Here is a 23,834-nt window from a genome sequence, read left to right on the forward strand (position 1 = left end):
GTATTGAGCTTCGCGACTGTATATACTAAACTGTGATAACATTTCCACATGTCAGATTTTTTCTTTTCCATCATTCGTCATGTTTCCATATTGTAGTTTCCACCACACAGATGTCACGTCACTCTCTTGGGAAGCAACATGGCGAATTGGTCTGCTCGGAAAATATAGTGATTTAACCATTTATTGAAAACAACAGAAGTGCAATGTAACAACAAAACTGAGCATCGCCATGGACACCAAACGTCTCGTCTTTCCGCCCGAGGCTTTTGATTCTCAAGGATAATAGGATCCACCACGGAACACGTGCGTGGTCTTCAAACCGAGCTTGGCCCAAAAGCAAACTGGAATAGCGACCTTTATTGACATACGCAGTGAAGATTGAGCCATTCGTGTCAATGACGGGGAAGGACCCGTAGAAAACGAAACAGAATTCTTACCGAAAAGTGTAAAATAAACCATGTTGAATACAAAAAAAATTACACTAGATTCGGACCATAAATATTAATGTAGGATTAAATAGAAAATGCATATACTTCGAATTGACGGTTGTTTACATAAGCAGTAAATTACAAATTACAGCTCAACTTGGTTAAAGTGACATCGGAGGAACTAAAGAAATGATGTCGCAATGAACGAATGTCGCTACGAGAAAAAATAAAGACCAAATTCAAAGAAGAAATGCTTTTACAATATTACGTATTTGGTACACCACGCTACTTCAATTCTTAACACTATGGAGCCCTATAGCACTACAATTCTCAAACACTTTAATCTGTTCTTGTGTTTTAATTAATTAATTAATTTATTTGTTTATTTATTTAGTTATATATTTATTCATTTAACATAGTAGAGCTAAGATTATAAGACCTTCTCTACCACACCACCAGAATACAACACAAATGCAAAAATTAAAAAAGACAAGTAGAAAGATAAGATCACAATGGGCAAAAAAAGTACTAATAAAATATATTGACTGTCTAATACAAGGGTGGGTTAAAAGTCGCTTTCCCCAAACACTTTCTTACATTTTATTACATTCAATTTACATTTGACTATAGAACTACATTCCTTTACAAATTTTGCTCAAAATGGAGGCCCTGTTTCTCGATACACAATTCACAACGTTTAGACACTGATTTACAGATGGCAGAATATAACTCACGATTTTCATCGATTTTCACGAATGACTGTTCGATCATCTGTCGCAACTGATTGAGATCCTGCGGTTTCTGAGCAAAAACATCATTTTTCAGGATACCCCACAGCGAAAAATCACATGACGTCATGGGTGGCCATTCTGTTGTGCCACGACGACCAATCCATTCATGGAATTGCTGGTTCAAGAAATCTCTACTTCTACACGAAAATGACGTGGTGTTCCATTCTGTTGTCATATCAACAGCATATCGGAAAAACGAGAACTGTTTTCAAGACATGACGTTGGAAAAACAGTTGACCCACATTATAATTGTGTCAACTCACCACTTATTACACCAGCTATTCGTTTATTCAAGTTATGACGTCTGTATATGTGTACAAGTATGAAACCTAAGAACGAATATTGGGGAAAGCGACTTTTGACCCACCTTGTATACTACTGATTAAAGAAAATGACTAAACTTCTAAAACTAAGGACCGAATTCATAGTGAACACATATAACAGATATATCTGTAGAAAAGTTTTCTCTATCATGCATTCTTTGAAACGCCTGAAAAATTTCCTTCCTACTAAACTCAAACAAATTCTAGTACAGACCCTTGTAATGCCTCACTTTGACTACTGCGATGTTTTATATAGCGACCTAACTTTCTCAAAAACTTCAACGTGTACATAATGTCTGCGTCCGATTTATTTTCAATATCCGCCGACATGATTATACATCGGAATATTTTCTACGACTCTCCTGGCTCCGCTTGCAAGATCGACATTTAGTACATTCTCTTTGCCTGCTGTATCGAATTATACATGATTCCACACCCAACTACCTTACCTCTCGGTTTACTCTCCTAGCTTCACATCATAATCGTAATACACGTTCACAGCACAATCTGTTGCTATCAATACCACGTCATCAGACATCTCTGTACTCAAGTTCTTCCTCAATAGCCATGGCCCGCTCATGGAATTCGCTGCCGCTCGAAATCAGGGGTAGTCTTAGTCCTCAGTTGTTTAAAATTAGGTTGTTTAGAAATATTTTAAATGCAAAGAATTAGTTTTTTAGATATAATTTTTATTTATTATTATTATTACTATTATTATTATTATTACTATTATTAGGTATTTTAGGTATAAGTTTTATTTAATAGTATTATTATTATTACTATTATTACTATTTATGTTATTATTATTATTATTATTATTATTATTATTTTACACAGTCATTACTTTATTTTTCCATTAACACTTATATCTAGGTAATTGTCATTGTCTCAATGTAACACGTGCTGTTCTGATCATACTAATTCTACTATTCCTTTAGTTGTGAGATTATATTCATATGTATTAATTCTTTTTTTTTAATTAATACTGTATACTAGAATGTATCTTCCTGTTTGTGATTATGTATTCAGTCTCTTTTTTTATTATATATTTTTTTATTGTTGTTATTTTAAAGTTAATACTGATTGTGTATATGTATTCAATCTCTCTTTTTTATTTAATTGTGTTTATTATTATTTTTAAGTTAATATTTGTATACCGGTATGTATTTTTCTGTATGTGATTTGATCCTGGTTGAGTGGAAGAGAAGGCCTGATGGCCTTAACTCTGCCAGGGAAAATAAAACTATTATTATTATTATTATTATTATTATTATTATCATTATTAAATAAATGGGTCACTTAACTGATAAGTGTTTCCATTTCATAAACAACACTTATTTAAGATCTACACTCATGCAATGAGCGACACTAGCAGTATGATATGATATATCCTCCTGAGTCCTGAGTGTATAGTATATTATACCATACTTCATACATGATTATGATATACGATGTAATGTAAAGAGATCATAAGTACTTATAGTATGATATATTGTACATGCATTTGTGCCCTACTGTAACTGCAGAATTTTTTCAGCATTTTTCCTCATGTCAGTGACTATTTTTTCAAGTGTAGAATTATATTGAACTTTAAAAATAGAACAAAAATGTGTCAGGACTCAGGAAGATAAAGCAGCATTGCATTCTGTGATGTCACAGCCTTTTGGATGTGTTTCTTATATGTTACTGGACAAGCAGGGCATGTATCAGTTATTCGGCCTATTACTGCATTTTTGAGTTCATCTTTATGAATAATTATTACAACCTGTTGTTTTAACCTAAAATTATTATATCTAAGAAGAAGCACTTCACAGACTAAGAACAATTTCATCTGCAATACTTCGTATTCAAATACAAAAATATAATAGAAAACAAATAAACTGATAATGTTTCTAAAAATGCGGAAGAAGATTTGCTTAGAATTCAGTGCCAATTCTGAAGTATAGTATTTGTATTTATTTGTACAAGAAACATTTATTATTATGTGCCTGTCTGGCCTGTAATGAAATTGACATAATATAACGAAATGAAAAGTAATAAGAATATTGCAAATTAAAATAAAAAAGTTACGCCCAACGTGGGGCTCGCACCCACGACCCTGAGATTAAGAGTCTCATGCTCTACCGACTGAGCTAGCTGGGCCACATAGCGCTTTCTTCTTAAATGAGAGAAACTGGCAGTGACACCAAAAACTTTTTCCTTACATTTTTATTGTACCTTGTTTTTTTTTATTATACCATGCAGGCTTTGCTAAATGATAAGTTTTAGTTGCCATGGTAATACTTTGCACTGCACAGGTACAATCAGGACATAGTTAAAAATGCAAGGAAAAAGTTTTTGATGTCACTTTAGATCTGTAAAAGATCGTATCTTCCTTTCAGAAAGTTGTTGGATAGGGAAAATGTTAAGACTCATTCACAATGAAGATTAAACATAACGTAAGCGTTAACTTAAGAATAAACATTACGGTAAAATCAAGAAGTCATAACCGTCATTCACGATGGGAACATAAACATAACAGCAAACAAACTTGGTAACCATGGAAACATAACAACGACGCCATTTCCTCATATTTTATCGTATACTTCAGCGCTCCACGATTGTGTTCTGTTTGCAAATCACGTAAGCATAAGCATGAAAGTTTGGAGTTTGCAAACTTTCATGTTAACGTCTTACGATAATGTTTATGTCAATGCTTAAATGAATCATTGTGAATGATCCCATTTGGTAGCCTGGGCGCAAACTTCTGTGTTTATGTTACTTTTATGTTTAATTTTCATTGTGAATGGGCCTTTACATTCAGCAGAAAGGTGCACCATTGGCTGAGTCACACGATATAAATTCACGGAAATCAACTGCAAAAAAAAAAAAACCTAAATGATGAAAATAAATAATCAATAAAATTTCACATTATAAAAAACTGAAGCTCAATACTAATACAAGTCATTGTAAAGAGTCACTTGAAAAGAGAAACTTGCTCATAACCCCAGAGCAATAATCACTTTCATAAAATGGAGGAATTGATATTTGTTGGTCACTCTGTTATTAATGACACCAAAACGTTCACAGCAGTCCATTTGTTGAAACGAAAACTCTTCTTGAATCCAAAGGATTTTTCATATCCCCAAAATATCATTTTAATTGCTCAGCATATGTCTAACGTATTATTCAGTATGGTATACAGGGTGATTCACGAGGATTTACCGCAAATTACGGAGCTTATTTCCGAAGACATTCTGAGCAAAAAGTATCATATAAACATGTTTCCTAATCTCAATATTTTCAGAGTTTAAAATACCTTTTTTCTTTAGTTTTAAGGATAAAAGAATATTACAAATAGATAATGAACTATTCAGAATTATCATTTCTTTAAATGGCTAGTGTTCTGAAGCTAAACATGTGTTCTTAATTGCTTTGTATAGATTTCTTTTTTAATTTTTAACTAAAAATTATATTATTCTTATGCCCTTATCACAAAAATTGTTACAAATAATACGACTTAGGAACTTGATTCTTTACAGATTAATTATGCATCCTAATATAAATCTTGAAATATTTACAAGAGTGGCGTGATTTGTAACAATTCTTGTGATAAATTCTCAACAAAAATGTAATTCTGTTGTTGAAAATAGGTGGAAAAAAAATTAATTTCGACTCGTTTAGTTATGCATAGGTGAATATGAATTCATGTTCTTCAATATTTGGAGAATGTTTTGAGGAATAGCTTTTACTGTTTTATCAGCGGGAAGATGTTTTTAGAAGGATATGAACAATGAGTTGTTTCTAATATTTCTCGCTCCGGTTCAGTTGTAGACAGAGAGGCTTACTATGTAGGTGAGAAAGTGAAAATTGTTAGTGATTTATTGTGTTGTGAGAGATGGAATCTATTCAGATAGGTACGTTCTTAGTAGTGTAACTTCAATTTCAAGTTTGTAAAGTATTATTCTTCTTACATTAGAATTTAAATATCACAATAAAAAAATTAAAGTACTCCAAATATTATATGAGTTTTAATATAGTCGGTCACGTCCGGTTACGACAATTCTTTAACCATTTAATACAGCATCATTTAGAGTGTTGGATCCTTGTTTTAAAGTTTGCGCGTTCATGCGCATTTATCAGTAATTATTTTTTTCCAGTGATGGGACTACACTGTTACGCGGAGGCAACTGTTCCATGTTTGACTTAACAGCAGAAAAGAATAATGGAATGAGGAAGTTTTCAGGCTGGCATTACACTATCAAAGTTCACTGACAAAGATCTTTTATAAAATATATGACATTGTAATGGGTTTTCTTTTATAAAGGTTCTTTGATAAAAGATCTATTATAAAATGTAAGTGCAGCTTGTTATCTTTGACAAAAGATTTCTATACCTTGAAACAAATATGGCGGAACGCAAATATAACTGGACTGTTTTACTACAAAAATTCTGATATCTGAGTATGAAGGAAATGAAATGCTTTAAATAAATAATTTGTATAATAATAATAATAATAATAATAATAATAATAATAATAATAATAATAATAATAACTTTTCAAGCCCTCTCATTGTAGCTCTTTCAATAAGTTCTGATGGATACCTTTCTTATCGCGCCTTGCAATTCATGATTTAATCCACAGGCGTTTCTTTTTCAGTAGACTAACATGTATATTGTAACAATTGAACTAATTGTACCTAAACAAGCATAATACTCTTCTTCATTCATGGTGTTATAAACTTAACGCGTAAATATTAGTATCAACAAGTCATAAAGTCAACACGTAAATATTAGTATCAACAAATCAAAAAATTAAAGCGTAAATACTAGTATCAACAAATCATAAACTTAACGCGTAAATATTAGTATCAACAAATCATAAACTTAACGCGTAAATATTAGTATCAACAAATCATAAACTCAACACGTAAATACTAGTATCAACAAATCATAAACTCAACACGTAAATATTAGTATCAACAAATCACAAACTCAACACGTAAATATTAGTATCAACAAATCATAAACTCAACACGTAAATATTAGTATCAACAAATCATAAACTCAACACGTAAATATTAGTACCAACAAATCAAAAACTTAAAGCGTAAATACTAGTATCAACAAATCATAAACTTAACGCGTAAATATTAGTATCAACAAATCATAAACTTAACGCGTAAATATTAGTATCAACAAATCATAAACTCAACACGTAAATAGCCTATTAGTATCAACAAATCATGAACTCAACACGTAAATATTAGTATCAACAAATCATAAACTCAACGCGTAAATATTAGTATCAACAAATCATAAACTCAACACGTAAATACTAGTATCAACAAATCATAAACTCAACACGTAAATATTAGTACCAACAAATCATAAACTCAACACGTAAATATTAGTATAAACAAATCATAAACTCAACACGTAAATATTAGTATCAACAAATCATAAACTCAACACGTAAATATTAGTATCAACAAATCATAAACTCAACACGTAAATACTAGTATCAACAAATCATGAACTCAACACGTAAATATTAGTATCAACAAATCATAAACTCAACGCGTAAATATTAGTATCAACAAATCATAAACTCAACGCGTAAATATTAGTATCAACAAATCATAAACTCAACGCGTAAATATTAGTATCAACAAATCATAAACTCAACACGTAAATATTAGTACCAACAAATCATAAACTCAACGCGTAAATATTAGTATAAACAAATCATAAACTTAACGCGTAAATATTAGTATCAACAAATCATAAACTCAACACGTAAATATTAGTATCAACAAATCACAAACTCAACACGTAAATATTAGTATCAACAAATCATAAACTCAACACGTAAATATTAGTATCAACAAATCATAAACTCAACACGTAAATATTAGTACCAACAAATCAAAAACTTAAAGCGTAAATACTAGTATCAACAAATCATAAACTTAACGCGTAAATATTAGTATCAACAAATCATAAACTTAACGCGTAAATATTAGTATCAACAAATCACAAACTCAACACGTAAATATTAGTATCAACAAATCATAAACTCAACACGTAAATATTAGTATCAACAAATCATAAACTCAACACGTAAATATTAGTACCAACAAATCAAAAACTTAAAGCGTAAATACTAGTATCAACAAATCATAAACTTAACGCGTAAATATTAGTATCAACAAATCATAAACTTAACGCGTAAATATTAGTATCAACAAATCATAAACTCAACACGTAAATATTAGTATCAACAAATCATGAACTCAACACGTAAATATTAGTATCAACAAATCATAAACTCAACGCGTAAATATTAGTATCAACAAATCATAAACTCAACACGTAAATACTAGTATCAACAAATCATAAACTCAACACGTAAATATTAGTACCAACAAATCATAAACTCAACACGTAAATATTAGTATAAACAAATCATAAACTCAACACGTAAATATTAGTATCAACAAATCATAAACTCAACACGTAAATATTAGTATCAACAAATCATAAACTCAACACGTAAATACTAGTATCAACAAATCATGAACTCAACACGTAAATATTAGTATCAACAAATCATAAACTCAACGCGTAAATATTAGTATCAACAAATCATAAACTCAACGCGTAAATATTAGTATCAACAAATCATAAACTCAACGCGTAAATATTAGTATCAACAAATCATAAACTCAACGCGTAAATATTAGTACCAACAAATCATAAACTCAACACGTAAATATTAGTACCAACAAATCATAAATTCAACGCGTAAATATTAGTATCAACAAATCATAAACTCAACACGTAAATACTAGTATCAACAAATCATAAACTCAACACGTAAATATTAGTATCAACAAATCATAAACTCAACACGTAAATATTAGTATCAACAAATCATAAACTCAACGCGTAAATATTAGTATCAACAAATCATAAACTCAACACGTAAATATTAGTATCAACAAATCATAAACTCAACACGTAAATATTAGTATCAACAAATCATAAACTCAACGCGTAAATATTAGTATCAACAAATCATAAACTCAACGCGTAAATATTAGTATCAACAAATCATAAACTCAACACGTAAATATTAGTATCAACAAATCATAAACTCAACGCGTAAATATTAGTACCAACAAATCATAAACTCAACACGTAAATATTAGTACCAACAAATCATAAACTCAACGCGTAAATATTAGTATCAACAAATCATAAACTCAACACGTAAATATTAGTATCAACAAATCATAAACTCAACGCGTAAATATTAGTACCAACAAATCATAAACTCAACACGTAAATATTAGTACCAACAAATCATAAACTCAACGCGTAAATATTAGTATCAACAAATCATAAACTCAACACGTAAATACTAGTATCAACAAATCATAAACTCAACACGTAAATATTAGTATCAACAAATCATAAACTCAACACGTAAATATTAGTATCAACAAATCATAAACTCAACGCGTAAATATTAGTATCAACAAATCATAAACTCAACACGTAAATATTAGTATCAACAAATCATAAACTCAACACGTAAATATTAGTATCAACAAATCATAAACTCAACGCGTAAATATTAGTATCAACAAATCATAAACTCAACGCGTAAATATTAGTATCAACAAATCATAAACTCAACACGTAAATATTAGTACCAACAAATCATAAACTCAACGCGTAAATATTAGTATCAACAAATCATAAACTCAACACGTAAATACTAGTATCAACAAATCATAAACTCAACACGTAAATATTAGTATCAACAAATCATAAACTCAACACGTAAATATTAGTATCAACAAATCATAAACTCAACGCGTAAATATTAGTATCAACAAATCATAAACTCAACACGTAAATATTAGTATCAACAAATCATAAACTCAACGCGTAAATATTAGTATCAACAAATCATAAACTCAACGCGTAAATATTAGTATCAACAAATCATAAACTCAACGCGTAAATATTAGTATCAACAAATCATAAACTCAACACGTAAATATTAGTACCAACAAATCATAAACTCAACACGTAAATATTAGTATCAACAAATCATAAACTCAACGCGTAAATATTAGTATCAACAAATCATAAACTCAACACGTAAATACTAGTATCAACAAATCATAAACTCAACACGTAAATATTAGTATCAACAAATCATAAACTCAACGCGTAAATATTAGTATAAACAAATCATAAACTTAACGCGTAAATATTAGTATCAACAAATCATAAACTCAACACGTAAATATTAGTACCAACAAATCATAAACTCAACACGTAAATATTAGTATCAACAAATCATAAACTCAACGCGTAAATATTAGTATCAACAAATCATAAACTCAACACGTAAATACTAGTATCAACAAATCATAAACTCAACACGTAAATACTAGTATCAACAAATCATAAACTCAACACGTAAATATTAGTACCAACAAATCATAAACTCAACACGTAAATACTAGTATCAACAAATCATAAACTCAACACGTAAATATTAGTACCAACAAATCATAAACTCAACGCGTAAATATTAGTATCAACAAATCATAAACTCAACACGTAAATACTAGTATCAACAAATCATAAACTCAACACGTAAATATTAGTACCAACAAATCATAAACTCAACGCGTAAATATTAGTATAAACAAATCATAAACTTAACGCGTAAATATTAGTATCAACAAATCATAAACTTAACGCGTAAATATTAGTATCAACAAATCATAAACTCAACACGTAAATATTAATATCAACAAATCATAAACTTAACGCGTAATTATTAGTATCAACAAATCATAAACTCAACACGTAAATATTAATATCAACAAATCATAAACTTAACGCGTAATTATTAGTATCAACAAATCATAAACTCAACACGTAAATATTAGTATCAACAAATCATAAACTTAACGCGTAAATATTAGTATCAACAAATCATAAACTTAACGCGTAAATATTAGTATCAACAAATCATAAACTCAACACGTAAATATTAATATCAACAAATCATAAACTTAACGCGTAATTATTAGTATCAACAAATCATAAACTCAACACGTAAATATTAATATCAACAAATCATAAACTTAACGCGTAATTATTAGTATCAACAAATCATAAACTCAACACGTAAATATTAATATCAACAAATCATAAACTTAACGCGTAATTATTAGTATCAACAAATCATAAACTCAACACGTAAATATTAGTATCAACAAATCATAAACTTAACGCGTAAATATTAGTATAAACAAATCATAAACTTAACGCGTAAATCTTATATGTTATGTAGTGTAATATACCCCAAATCCTATCTTTTATCAAAGATCTTTTATAAAATAATATTTTATCATATTCTTTGTCAAAACTTTTAGGTCCGTATTCATAGACATTTTTAGCGCGGGTTTCCGGTGGATGATCAGCGTTTTTCGTATTCATAAACCAGTGTTAGCGATAGGATATGATTTGAATTCTGTACAAGTAACCAGTGGATAGCCGGGGCTAGCTTAGTACGCTCGTAGCGCGTGCTGCGAAATGTCTATGAATAGCACCCTTATAGTGTAATAGGAGCCTTAATCACTGTGTGAATGTTTTAAGCCTACAAAATTATTCACATGACATCGAACATCAGCTTAAAAGTACATTGGACACATTTTTATCTAACCTTAAGGAACGCACCGTGGATCAGAACGCAAATCTAGTACAGTATGTATGTATTTATTAACAGTACAATTGGGTATACACCCGGTGGCAGTGATATATAATATACAATAATACCATTATAATAATAAAATAATTACAGCAATAAAAGAAGAAAAAATAAAACAAAGTAAAATAAAATAAACCTAAATTTACTTTTAACTATAAATAAATAGACTATAAATAAAAACTATTCTATAATAACGCATAACAATGAGAAAAAGTAAACTCAACTTATAAGTACTTCTATTTCACCCAACTATTACCAATTTAAGTAATTACATAGCACTTTAATTAATTACAAATCAACTTAATTACATATCATATTAATTAATTACATATCACCTTAATTAATTACAAATCAACTTAATTACATATCATCTTAATTAATTACATATCACCTTAATTTATTTACATATGAACTAAATTACGTATCATCTTAATTAATTACATATCAACTTAATTAATTACAAATCAACTTAATTACATATCATCTTAATTAATCACATATCACCTTAATTTATTTACATATGAACTAAATTACGTATCATCTTAATTAATTACATATCAACTTAATTAATTACAAATCAACTTAATTACATATCATCTTAATTAATTACATATCACCTTAATTAATTACATGACACAACTTAGATAATTACACTGCACCTACGATAATCTTCTCACCTTTCCTTAAATGTATTGATTTTGAGAGGACCACCCTGAAAGATTGCCGCAGGTAAGCTGTTCCAGTCTGCTATTGTGCGGTTAACAAAGGAAAATTTTGCCACGTCCGTTCTTTGTTTTCTACATTTAAACTTCCTAATATGATCAGCCCTGCCTAAGTATGATGGTGTTGCTAATCTAGCATTGATGTCGGTCCATGCTTTGTGTCCTATTTGTGCCTTAAACAATGCGGTGAGTCTGGTTTTTCGTCGCCTTGATTTGAGAAGTTCCCACCCTAAGTCTTTTACTATCTCCTCACCATGTCCCTTCCCCATTTTGACATATTTTGCTGCCTTGCGTTGGACCTTTTCTATTGAATCGATTTGGTTTTGTCTGTACGGATCCCAACCTACTGCTCCATATTCCCTTGGGCGAACAAGGGTTTTGTACGCTAATTCTTTTGACCTTCGGTTAGATTTCTTCAGAGTACGCATAGAGAAATGTAGTGCTTTCCAGGCTTTCCTTGTGGTAGCCAGGCTTTCCTTGTGGTAGCCAGGCTTTCCTTGTGGTATCCAGGCTTTCCTTGTGGTAACCAGGCTTTCCTTGTGGTAGCAAGGCTTTTCTTGTGGTAGCCAGGCTTTCCTTGTGGTAAAATATATGCGTTGAGTACAGGTTCGAACTTGTGTCTCCATTCACTAAAGTCATTCACTTTACCACAACGCTACAGAGAGCTAAACAAAATTAATAACTTCTCTGCATTCTAACAGATTGTTATGAAACTTTGTACAGGCTTTACAGATGGTACATAAGTTATATCTGTGTACAAATTCTGATTATGTTTGCACAAGAAAAACTACCCTTTTACAAACAAAATTAATAACTTCTCTGCATTCTAACAGATTGTTATGAAACTTTGTACAGGCTTTACAGATGGTACATAAGTTATATCTGTGTACAAATTCTGATTATGTTTGCACAAGAGAAACTACCCTTTTACAAACAAAATTAATAACTTCTCTGCATTCTAACAGATTGTTATGAAACTTTGTACAGGCTTTACAGGTGGTACATAAGTTATATCTGTGTACAAATTCTGATTATGTTTGCACAAGAGAAACTACCCTTTTACAAACAAAATTAATAACTTCTCTGCATTCTAACAGATTGTTATGAAACTTTGTACAGGCTTTACAGATGGTACATAAGTTATATCTGTGTACAAATTCTGATTATGTTTGCACAAGAAAAACTACCCTTTTACAAACAAAATTAATAACTTCTCTGCATTCTAACAGATTGTTATGAAACTTTGTACAGGCTTTACAGATGGTACATAAGTTATATCTGTGTACAAATTCTGATTATGTTTGCACAAGAGAAACTACCCTTTTACAAACAAAATTAATAACTTCTCTGCATTCTAACAGATTGTTATGAAACTTTGTACAGGCTTTACAGATGGTACATAAGTTATATCTGTGTACAAATTCTGATTATGTTTGCACAAGAAAAACTACCCTTTTACAAACAAAATTAATAACTTCTCTGCATTCTAACAGATTGTTATGAAACTTTGTACAGGCTTTACAGGTGGTACATAAGTTATATCTGTGTACAAATTCTGATTATGTTTGCACAAGAAAAACTACCCTTTTACAAACAAAATTAATAACTTCTCTGCATTCTAACAGATTGTTATGAAACTTTGTACAGGCTTTACAGGTGGTACATAAGTTATATCTGTGTACAAATTCTGATTATGTTTGCACAAGAGAAACTACCCTTTTACAAACAAAATTAATAACTTCTCTGCATTCTAACAGATTGTTATGAAACTTTGTACAGGCTTTACAGGTGGTACATAAGTTATATCTGTGTACAAATTCTGATTATGTTTGCACAAGAAAAACTACCCTTTTACAAACAAAATTAATAACTTCTCTCTTATCTAAAACGTTTTTATGAAACTTTGTACGGAAATTACAGGTAGCATATATTTTTGTCTACAAATTCCGATTATATTCCTATAAGAGGAACTGCCCTTTTAATAATAATAATAATAATAATAATAATAATAATAATAATAATAATAATAATAATAATAATAATGGCTTTATTTAACCTGGCAGAGTTAAGGACGTAAGATTAAAACTTGCTTACATACACTGAATCGGATTTAAGTAACTACATACAGATACAATTTACTCGTACATAATGATATCAAAAGAGGAGTTAAATAAAAATTTAACTAATAAAATAAAAATAAACATGGTGGAAAACATATTAATGTTGTTAGAATTAAATATATGATATCAGAAGCCGATAATTCAATAAAATGTATTCGATAAAACAATAATAAACACATTGGAATACATATTGGTACTACATTACAAGCAAGTAGAATTTGCATAATTAAACTAGAAACTGACATTTGAATAAAATGTACACAATAATAATAATAATAATAATAATAATAATAATTATTATTATTATTATTATTATTATTATTATTATTATTATTATTATTATTATTTTGTGGAATACATATTGGTATTAGGTGATAAATGAACACGATTTACATAATAAAGTCATACACAGAGATTTGAATAAAGAATACACAAAAATGAACGCTGCAGTAAATATATGAGCATTAAATTATAAGAAAATACTATTTACATAATAACATTAAAAAGACGATTGATTTAAGTGTACACAATAAAAATAAGAAACAAAAACTAAAAAATAAACACAGTGGAATAGATTGCATTAAATATTTACAACACTCATCATAAGATATTCTTCTAATTTATATTTAAAAGAAATCAAAGTACGGCAGCCCAATGGTAGGCTATATTTAGACAAAATTACTAACTTCTGTCCTATAATAATATATTTTTATGAAACTTTGCACAGAAGTTACAGGTAGCATACATATGTAATCAGAGTTTGCACACAAAAAATATATGCTACCTATAATTATTAAACGGAATTTCATAAAAAAATCATTACATTGGAGAGAAGTTATTAATTCTGTCTAAAACCACCCATATTAAGGGGTAGTGCCTCTTAAACAAACGTAATCAAAGTTCGTACACAAAAAATATATGCTACCTATAATTACTAAACGGAATTTCATAAAAAAATCATTACAATGGAGAGAAGTTATTAATTCTGTCTAAAACCACCCATATTAAGGGGTAGTTCCTCTTAAACAAACGTAATCAAAGTTCGTACACAAAAAATATATGCTACCTATAATTATTAAACGGAATATCATAAAAAAAATCATTACAATGGAGAGAAGTTATTAATTCTGTTTAAAACCACCCGTATTAAGGGGTAGTTCCTCTTAAACAAACGTAATCAAAGTTCGTACACAAAAAATATATGCTACCTATAATTACTAAACGGAATTTCATAAAAAAATCATTACAATGGAGAGAAGTTATTAATTCTGTCTAAAACCACCCATATTAAGGGGTAGTTCCTCTTAAACAAACGTAATCAGAGTTCGTACACAAAAAATATGTGCTACAAAGTTTCATAACAATCCGTTAGATTGCAGAGTTGTTATTAATTCTGTCCAGCTAGATTTTCGTTTTTGCACACTGTGCGCCGGAGAGAATTTTTCTCCATTAATAACCAATCATTACTAATTGTTAAAAAAAAACCTCCCTCTATTAAGCAGTCACCTCTATAAAAGATCAAGTTCACATGCAATTATCAGTGGTCGTTTAACACAGGTTTCAGTGTCCTTGAAGACGATACGAATCGAGCAGCACGCTTTGGACGCCCCTCACCACAACAGAAGAGCATCTCCCAACAATGTCGATGGCTCTGCAAGGTCGCTGCGGGTGGGGGAAGCCAGGAGGAAGGGGTTCCGTCCGCCGCAAGTGAAATCCGTTTTTTGAGCTCACTCGCGAGTCGGTGCCGTTCCATGGAGCTCAGGTCGTACTCCGAGGGCGCCGCGGATGTGGTGGTCGTGCCGCGGCATGGGGCCGCCAACGGGACGGCCGGCTGCCATGGCGACGCCGTGCCCTCCATGCAGGAGTACTACAAGGGTGAGTGTGTGGCAACCATTTACCACAATAGGGATATCTTATGCGAAGTTTTACATTTAGATGGCGGGTGTGTTCCATGCGGCGCAACTTGTTGTAGGGCTATGTTATGTCATGTGCTGCAGTTGATTATGTTCTCCCTCTTGTTGGTTTTCTGTGCGTGTCAAAATTATATTTATAATTATTTTGTATAACCTAATATCTATACTAATAATAAATCTGTAGCCGAAATTTTTCTGGTAATTTTCGATTTTCCAGAAATAATTGGTCCTAACATATATAATTAACCACCCTGAAACCGAAAATCGCTTTTTTGAAATTTTTGTTTGTATGTCTGTCTGTATGTATGTTTGTTACCTTTTCACGCGATAATGGCTGAACGGATTTCTATGAAAATTGGAATATATATTAAGTTCGTTGTAACTTAGATTTTAGGCTATATGGCACTCAAAATACATTATTTAAAAGGGGGGTTATGAGGGGGCCTGAATTAAATATATCGAAATATCTCGCTTATTATTGATTTTTCTGAAAAATATTACATAACAAAAGTTTCTTTAAAAATAATTTGCTATAAGTTTGATTCCTTGAAAATTTTTGATAGGACTGATATTTAATGAGATAAATGAGTTCTAAAATTAAAATAACTGCCATCTAAGGCCGTGTAATGAATTAAAAAACAAATGACTTCGTCTATAAGGGGACTTGGACAGCAACAATCGAAAGCTATGAAAGATAGCCTACAGAGAATGTTTCTGTGTTTGTATGAAGTAATATCGGAAGCTTAATTAACCGATTTGTATTTCACCACTGGAAAGTGTAGTTTCTCTAGATGGACATAATGAAATAATGTTATTACAGTAACCTCTAATATAATATAATATAATATAATATAATATAATATAATATAATATAATATAATATAATATAATATAATATAATATGATATGATATGATATGATATGATATGATATGATACGATACGATACGATACGATACGATACGATACGATACGATACAATACAATACAATACAATACAATACGATATAATATAATATAATATAATATAATATAATATAATATAATATAATATAATATAATATAATATAATATGATATAATATAATATAATATAATATAATGTGTAATGTTATATTATATAATTGAAGTTAATTGAAGGGTTCAGAACCATAGTGGGCCAAGCGCCATTTACTGAATACGTAGAAAACAAGGGTTAAAATTAAGTTATCACCATAATTCAATGGAAACCTATAACAAGTAAAATAAAATATACACATTAAATCTAAATGATGTCAATCTTCATTAAACTATGGTTGCATGTAATAAAAATTAAGAAACATGTTAAAGGAATTGTCATTGCTCCAAATGAGTGTCTCTGGACCAAAATGATCGCATTTTAATTATTTGGATGCAATTTAAATTAAGTAACATATTAAACGATTTATCCTTCTATCAAACACGAGTGTTCCCTGGATCAAATATCCTATTTTAATTATGTAATTACTTTATATTTATTTCTAACGGGTGCAGCGGAGCGCACGGGTACGGCTAGTAATTTAATATAATTCAGTATTTTTACCTCATAATTTAATTTAATTTACAATAAATAATAGCGTAGAGATGGATGGGGAAATCTGCAGTATGCAGAATATAGATACGAGTAAATTGAATGTTCGTGAACCTAAACGAGAACTTTGAGAACGAGGTGCACGAGTAAAAATAAGTAAATAAATAAAATAGGAAATTTGTCGAAGGTGCATATTACCTCTTTAATCATTAGTATTGTAAGTACCGTACGCTAAAAGCAGGATATGCAGCCACCAATGTTTTTTTTTTTTAGCGAAGGGACTATCGAGGTTGAATTCCTGGTATTTTTTCTGTAGTTGCAGAAAGATCAAATGCAGTTTTTAATAGGATGATATAATATGATCGCAGCAGTATCACGATTAGTCGTGCGTTTTGTAGGTTAAGGACATGCAGTTTTGAATACTATGTAGGATGAGTTTGAAAATTTGAAGTTAAAACATGATTTCAATAATTAATCCACAGCACATTAAAAACATTATTCACGAAATGGATTTCACTATGGATCGTCCTGGATAATAAACATCCCAGTTAATCGAGAGTTTACTGCAGGCGTAAACTTCGGAGACTCCTAGAAGTAATGAATATAATCTAAGCTAACATAGCTCGCTGTCGAGGTTGCATATGTTTTTATTAATTTACTTTTCCCTCTTCAAAAATGAAACTGTAGCCAGCAATTCCTTACTTGAAGTAGCTATTTTTGTTTAATTGATAACACTTTTGAGGAGCAATTTCATTAGTTAAATTTTTAAGGTTCAAAGCATATATTCAGAATATTTCGGGACCTGAATGAAGACAAAAGGCTTTCCCTGGTATTTACATACAGGAACACAACAAAAATTTGCCATTTTGAGTTCTTTTTAAGAGTATTTAATGTAGCCTACTAATACACTACGTAAATCCTCAATGTTTATATACCGGAAAACAAATGCACACGCAAAGCGCATCCCTCAAAGAACACGCGCGCTATCTGTTGGTGCTAGTTCAGGATATCCCTATTGTAGCAGTGCTTGGAGGAGAAGAAAACCTTTAGGAACAGTTAGCCCAGTGGTATTCAATCTTTTTTTCTTTTTTGCTAGCGTACCCCCCTCTCAAAATATTTTTTTTTTTACCTCTGTACCCCCAAACAACATTGCAATTATCTATTTAATTACTAGAGCCAGGATTTATATGCACAAAAAAGTCTGATATATGCAAAATCATACCAAAACCATGCAAAATCAACTTAGCATATCAAGTATTAATAACATCTGTCGAAGTACCAGATACAACACTGTGCGCATGTGCAATGCTTGTAGTTAGCCAATATGGGAACACGTGTTTAAATCTTCTTGCCTACATACAAGGCGATTCTCGACTAAGAGTCGGGCTATATTTTGTTTCTACTGTACATTTGAAATGAATTGTTACAGAAGAAAAGACCGTTTCCAAGAAGATAAATTTTAACATATTCAATTTTATTATACATCTTGATTACACAACTTTTAACACTGTATCACTTCGGAATATGTATGATAAGACTTTCCTGTGTTAAATTTCAACGTACCTCGTGTACATGTTTCGACCCATTTATGGGTCATCTTCAGAACTGGTCGTTGTTGGTCTTGGCGCACTTGTTCCGTTTCCTGTGAGGGTGTGTTCCTGTGGTATAGTGTAGAGTCAAAGAGTGTGTGTGTTTTGAAGTTGAGTTGTGTGTTGAGAATTTCGTTAGGGTTGTGTGTTTGTGCGTATGTATATTCATATTGTTCTAGTGTGTTTAGTTTCTGGCTTTTTGGTTGGATGTGTAGTATTTCCATGTCTATGTTGATGTCTCTGTGGGTGTGGTTAGCATTTGTGATGTGTTCTGCATATATGTGGAGGTGTTTTGTAATTTTGTTATGGCTGTGATGTGTTCTTTGTAACGTGTTTGAAACGATCTGCTGTCTGTCCTATGTAGAAGTTGTTGCAATTTTATTTTCACATTTGTGCAAGTTTCTTTCTCGTTTTCGTTTAACATTTTAACCTTTGAATGCTTAACTATCAAAATACAAATTATAATATTTAAATAAATAGATACACGTTTTTCACAAAAATCGCAGAACACGGTCGTTCGGTCTGTCTTCAAACCTTCTTTATTTGTTACCCATTGCTTCAAGGTGTTCTGCAACGATGATTTTGTAGGTAGCACCGCGAATTCACACAAATCACACAGAATTGTCCTTGGACTGATATTGTTAAGCTTTCTCTCTGAAGTGAGAATATCTTAACCGAGAACAAACGTCTACATTATGTTTCCCGCGTATTGAGAAAAACGGCATCATAGTTGATTGTTGCTGGCAGAGTGAATATACTTCATATGACGCTCCAATAGACCTCTGTTTGTTTAGAGAAAATATTATATTGAAAAAAAATTCGAAATTTGCATATATGGTGATTTGTGCAACAAAATCCTGAAAATATGCCGCAATATATGCAAAAGAGACCATTATATATAGAAACACACAAAATATGGAAACATATGCAATATTACCTCTATATAATTGTACTCGCAGATGTTCAAAACGTATATAAAACTGTTTTTTGCATGGCTTTCAAAGAGCGTGTAAATATATACATTTGTACGAGTATAAGAATCCTGGCTCTACTAATTACAAAGGAGTATGATTGAAGACATATGAAAAATAAAATTATTATTATTATTATTATTATTATTATTATTATTATTATTATTATTATTACTATTATTATTATTATTATTTGGAGGGTTTGGAATTGAACGGATTACATCAGCTTCTTGTCTATGCGGATGACGTGAATATGTTAGGAGAAAATCCACAAACGAAAACACGGAAGTTTTTCTTGAAGCAAGTAAAGCGACAGGTTTGGAAGTAAATCCCAAAAAGACAAAGTATATGATTATGTCTCGTGACGAGAATATTGTACGAAATAGAAACATAAAAATTGGAGATTTGTCTTTCGAAGAGGTGGAAAAATTCAAATATCTTGGAGCAACAGTAACAAATATAAATGACACACGGGAGGAAATTAAATGCAAAATAAATATGGGAAATGTCTGGTATTATTCAGTTGAGAAGCTTTTGTCTTCTAGTCTGCTGTCAAAAAATCTGAATGTTAGAATTTATAAAACAGTTATATTACCGGTTGTTTTGTATGGTTGTGAAACTTGGACTCTTACTTTGAGAGAGGAACAGAGATTAAGGTTGATTGAGAATAAGGTTCTTAGGAAAATATTTGGGGCTAAAAGGGATGAAGTTACAGGAGAATGGAGGAAGTTACACAACGCAGAACTGCACGCATTGTTTTCTTCACCTGACATAATTAGGAACATTAAATCCAGACGTTTGAGATGGGCAGGGCATGTAGCACGTATGGGCGAATCCAGAAATGCATATAGAGTGTTAGTTGGGAGACCGGAGAGAAAAAGACCTTTGGGGAGGCCAAGACGTAGATGGGAAGATAATATGAAAATGGATTTGAGGGAGGTGGAATATGATGATAGAGACTTGCTTGCTCAGGATAGGGACCGATGGCGGGCTTATGTGAGGGAGGCAATGAACCTCCGGGTTCCTTAAAAGCCATTTGTAAGTAAGTTATTATAATTATAATTATTATTACTATTATTATTATTATTATTATTATTATTATTATTTATTTTCCGTACAATCAAAAGTAGTACTGACTGTCAATCACTCCAATGTGACATTAACTCAGTTTCAAATGGTCGGAAGACAATGGTATGAAAATTAACGTCTCCAAAACTAATGCAATAATCTTTTCAGAAAAAATTCTTCACTGAAATTTAATTATTAGCTAAATAATGTTCTAATTAACAGAACGGATTGCGTAAAAGATCTGGGAATATTCATTGACAGTACATCGTATTTACATAGTCACGTTGATTACATTTACAATCACGCAATCAGAATGTTAGGAATAATACGGTCAATAACTTTATTCATTTCCACGCCCGATTCTCTTTTAATGCTATACTATACATTGGTGCGATCGAAACTCGAATATGCCTCTGCAGTTTGGAACTCGATTGCAACTACAGATTCGGCTAAATTAGAAAATACACAAAAGAAATTATATCTTTATGTTCATTCAGATTTCTGTCCACTAACTCCGGGACAGTTACGAGAGAAAATGCAAATATTTTAATTATTGTCAAGGTCTATATGCTAGACGACATGAGCTAGATTATCTGTTCTTTTGTAAGGTCCTCAAAGGTGATATATCCTGTGACTCCTTTTTAACTATATTATCTAACGTATTCCGTCGAAAGATATGAGAGCCCACAAACTTTTCTAGATTAGAAATTCGAAATTTCTTTCACCAATCTCCAGATGCATTAAAAATGCCAACATGCATAGCTGCGAATTCGATCCCTTCAATGTATAGACTTAGTTTGCTCTCGGCAATGATTTATCATTAAACCAATAAATTTTATGCATTCTTTCAGAAATTATACTTAATTTTCATTGTACCCATTATTATTCTCATAGTATAATATATCATAAATTAGAGGAAAATTCTTCGTTTAGGATTGTTTGTTCATATTTATTTTTATTTTATCCTTATTGTTATTTGAATTTTTATTTATATGCATCCAGTGATCAACATTAAATTCAATTTACTTATTTTATTATTATTATTATTATTATTATTATTATTATTATTACTATTATTATTACTATTGTTGTTGTTGTTGTTGTAAATTGTTGTAGTTTATTTTCCAGACGTCAAGATCTAGATTATTTAATTTTTTGTAAAGTCATTTAGGGTGATATTGATTGTGAATCCTTCATAAGCTACAGAGGTGTGAAAATTATTAGAATAATCTTAATTTTAAAGGTTTTTTAATAGTTCCTTCACAAATATTAATTGAATTGATGAATATTGGTATATATTACTATACTGATGTAGGATATATTTACTACTAACAATGCCGGAAAGCATTGTTGTGCATTGGTATTTTTCTTATTTTACAATTGTTATGGGAATTCAGAAATTATTATATTATGTTGGCGGAATTGGAAACATAAAAAATTATATGTACAAAACAGATGTATACGTTCATTTGAACCTTCACAACAATGTAAACGCAAAGAACAATTTGTTTAAAGCATTTCTTAATTAATTTTTGTTGTTTCCAATTCCGCCAACATAATATAATAATTTCTGAATTCCGATAACAATTGTAAAATAAGAAAAATACCAATGTACAACAATGCTTTCCGGCATTGTTAGTAGTAAATATATCCTACATCAGTATAGTAATATTATATACCAATATTCATCGATTCAATGAATATTTGTGAAGGAACTATTAAAAAACCTTTAAAATTAAGGTTATTCTAATAATTTTCACACCTCTGTATATCAGTCTTCCTACTCCTGCCAAGAGTTTAAGATTTCATAAATTTTTTTTGTAATAGAAATTCTAAATCTCTGTCTCCGGTCTGCAGATGTATAAAATATGCTAATTGCATGACTTCAACGTGGATCCATTTAACGTGTAGTATATGTTTTTGGAGTTTCATGCCAGTTATTAATTTATGTCTTTTGTTTAGATATGTATTATAATATTATTCTCGTTATCTTTTATATAATTTGTATTATGTTCATTTATATGATTCAATCCTTTTATTTTCAATTACAATTACTTTTAATTGTCATTATTTTAATAATTATTTCTATGTACGGTACTTTTATTGTAATTTCTATCATTATTAGTGTTCTTGTTATGAATGTATCATGTTCTGAACTGTTATTGGCCCCTGGCTGTTGTACAGCACATTAAATATAAGTAAATAAATAAAATTAATTAATTAATTGCATTCAAAATGTAATTCTGTTTATTCTGTATTATTATTGTATCACTTGTGCTGGGCTATCATTGGCCCATGGCTGTCGACCAGCACATTAATATTATAAGTTAATCATTTTGTCCACCTTTATTTGAGTTCTGACCCACTGCGACAGTACTGAAACAGATTTTTTATTTAAATGAGCCGAGGCACATAGAGACATGAAAATTGTACAAACATGAACAACATGCCTTTTTCTATACTATACGACATGTCATAAATACGTAAAAAGTTTATAATTCAAGGCAAATAGAACACAAATTCTCAATATTAATGCTTTACGTAACGTGTATTGTTTTTTAATATCGACGTTAAAAATAGA

At 30.6% G+C, this 23,834-nt stretch overlaps 1 protein-coding gene and 1 non-coding gene across 2 annotated transcripts in view; one reads left to right on the top strand and one right to left on the bottom strand.

The window, feature by feature from the left end:
• The window catches only part of LOC138691458 (organic solute transporter alpha-like protein), a 114,614-nt gene that overhangs the window by 48,467 nt on the left and 42,313 nt on the right, over positions 1–23,834 (top strand). The window contains exon 3 of the mRNA XM_069813398.1: positions 15,723–16,040. Coding sequence (XP_069669499.1) covers positions 15,723–16,040 — 318 coding nt within the window. The remainder of the gene's footprint in view (positions 1–15,722; positions 16,041–23,834) is intronic.
• TRNAK-CUU (transfer RNA lysine (anticodon CUU)) lies at positions 3,612–3,684 on the bottom strand. The gene has a single exon. It is a non-coding gene; the product is annotated as a tRNA-Lys (tRNA).

Source organism: Periplaneta americana, chromosome 16 (genome assembly GCF_040183065.1).
Source record: "Periplaneta americana isolate PAMFEO1 chromosome 16, P.americana_PAMFEO1_priV1, whole genome shotgun sequence".
NCBI lineage: Eukaryota > Metazoa > Arthropoda > Insecta > Blattodea > Blattidae > Periplaneta > Periplaneta americana.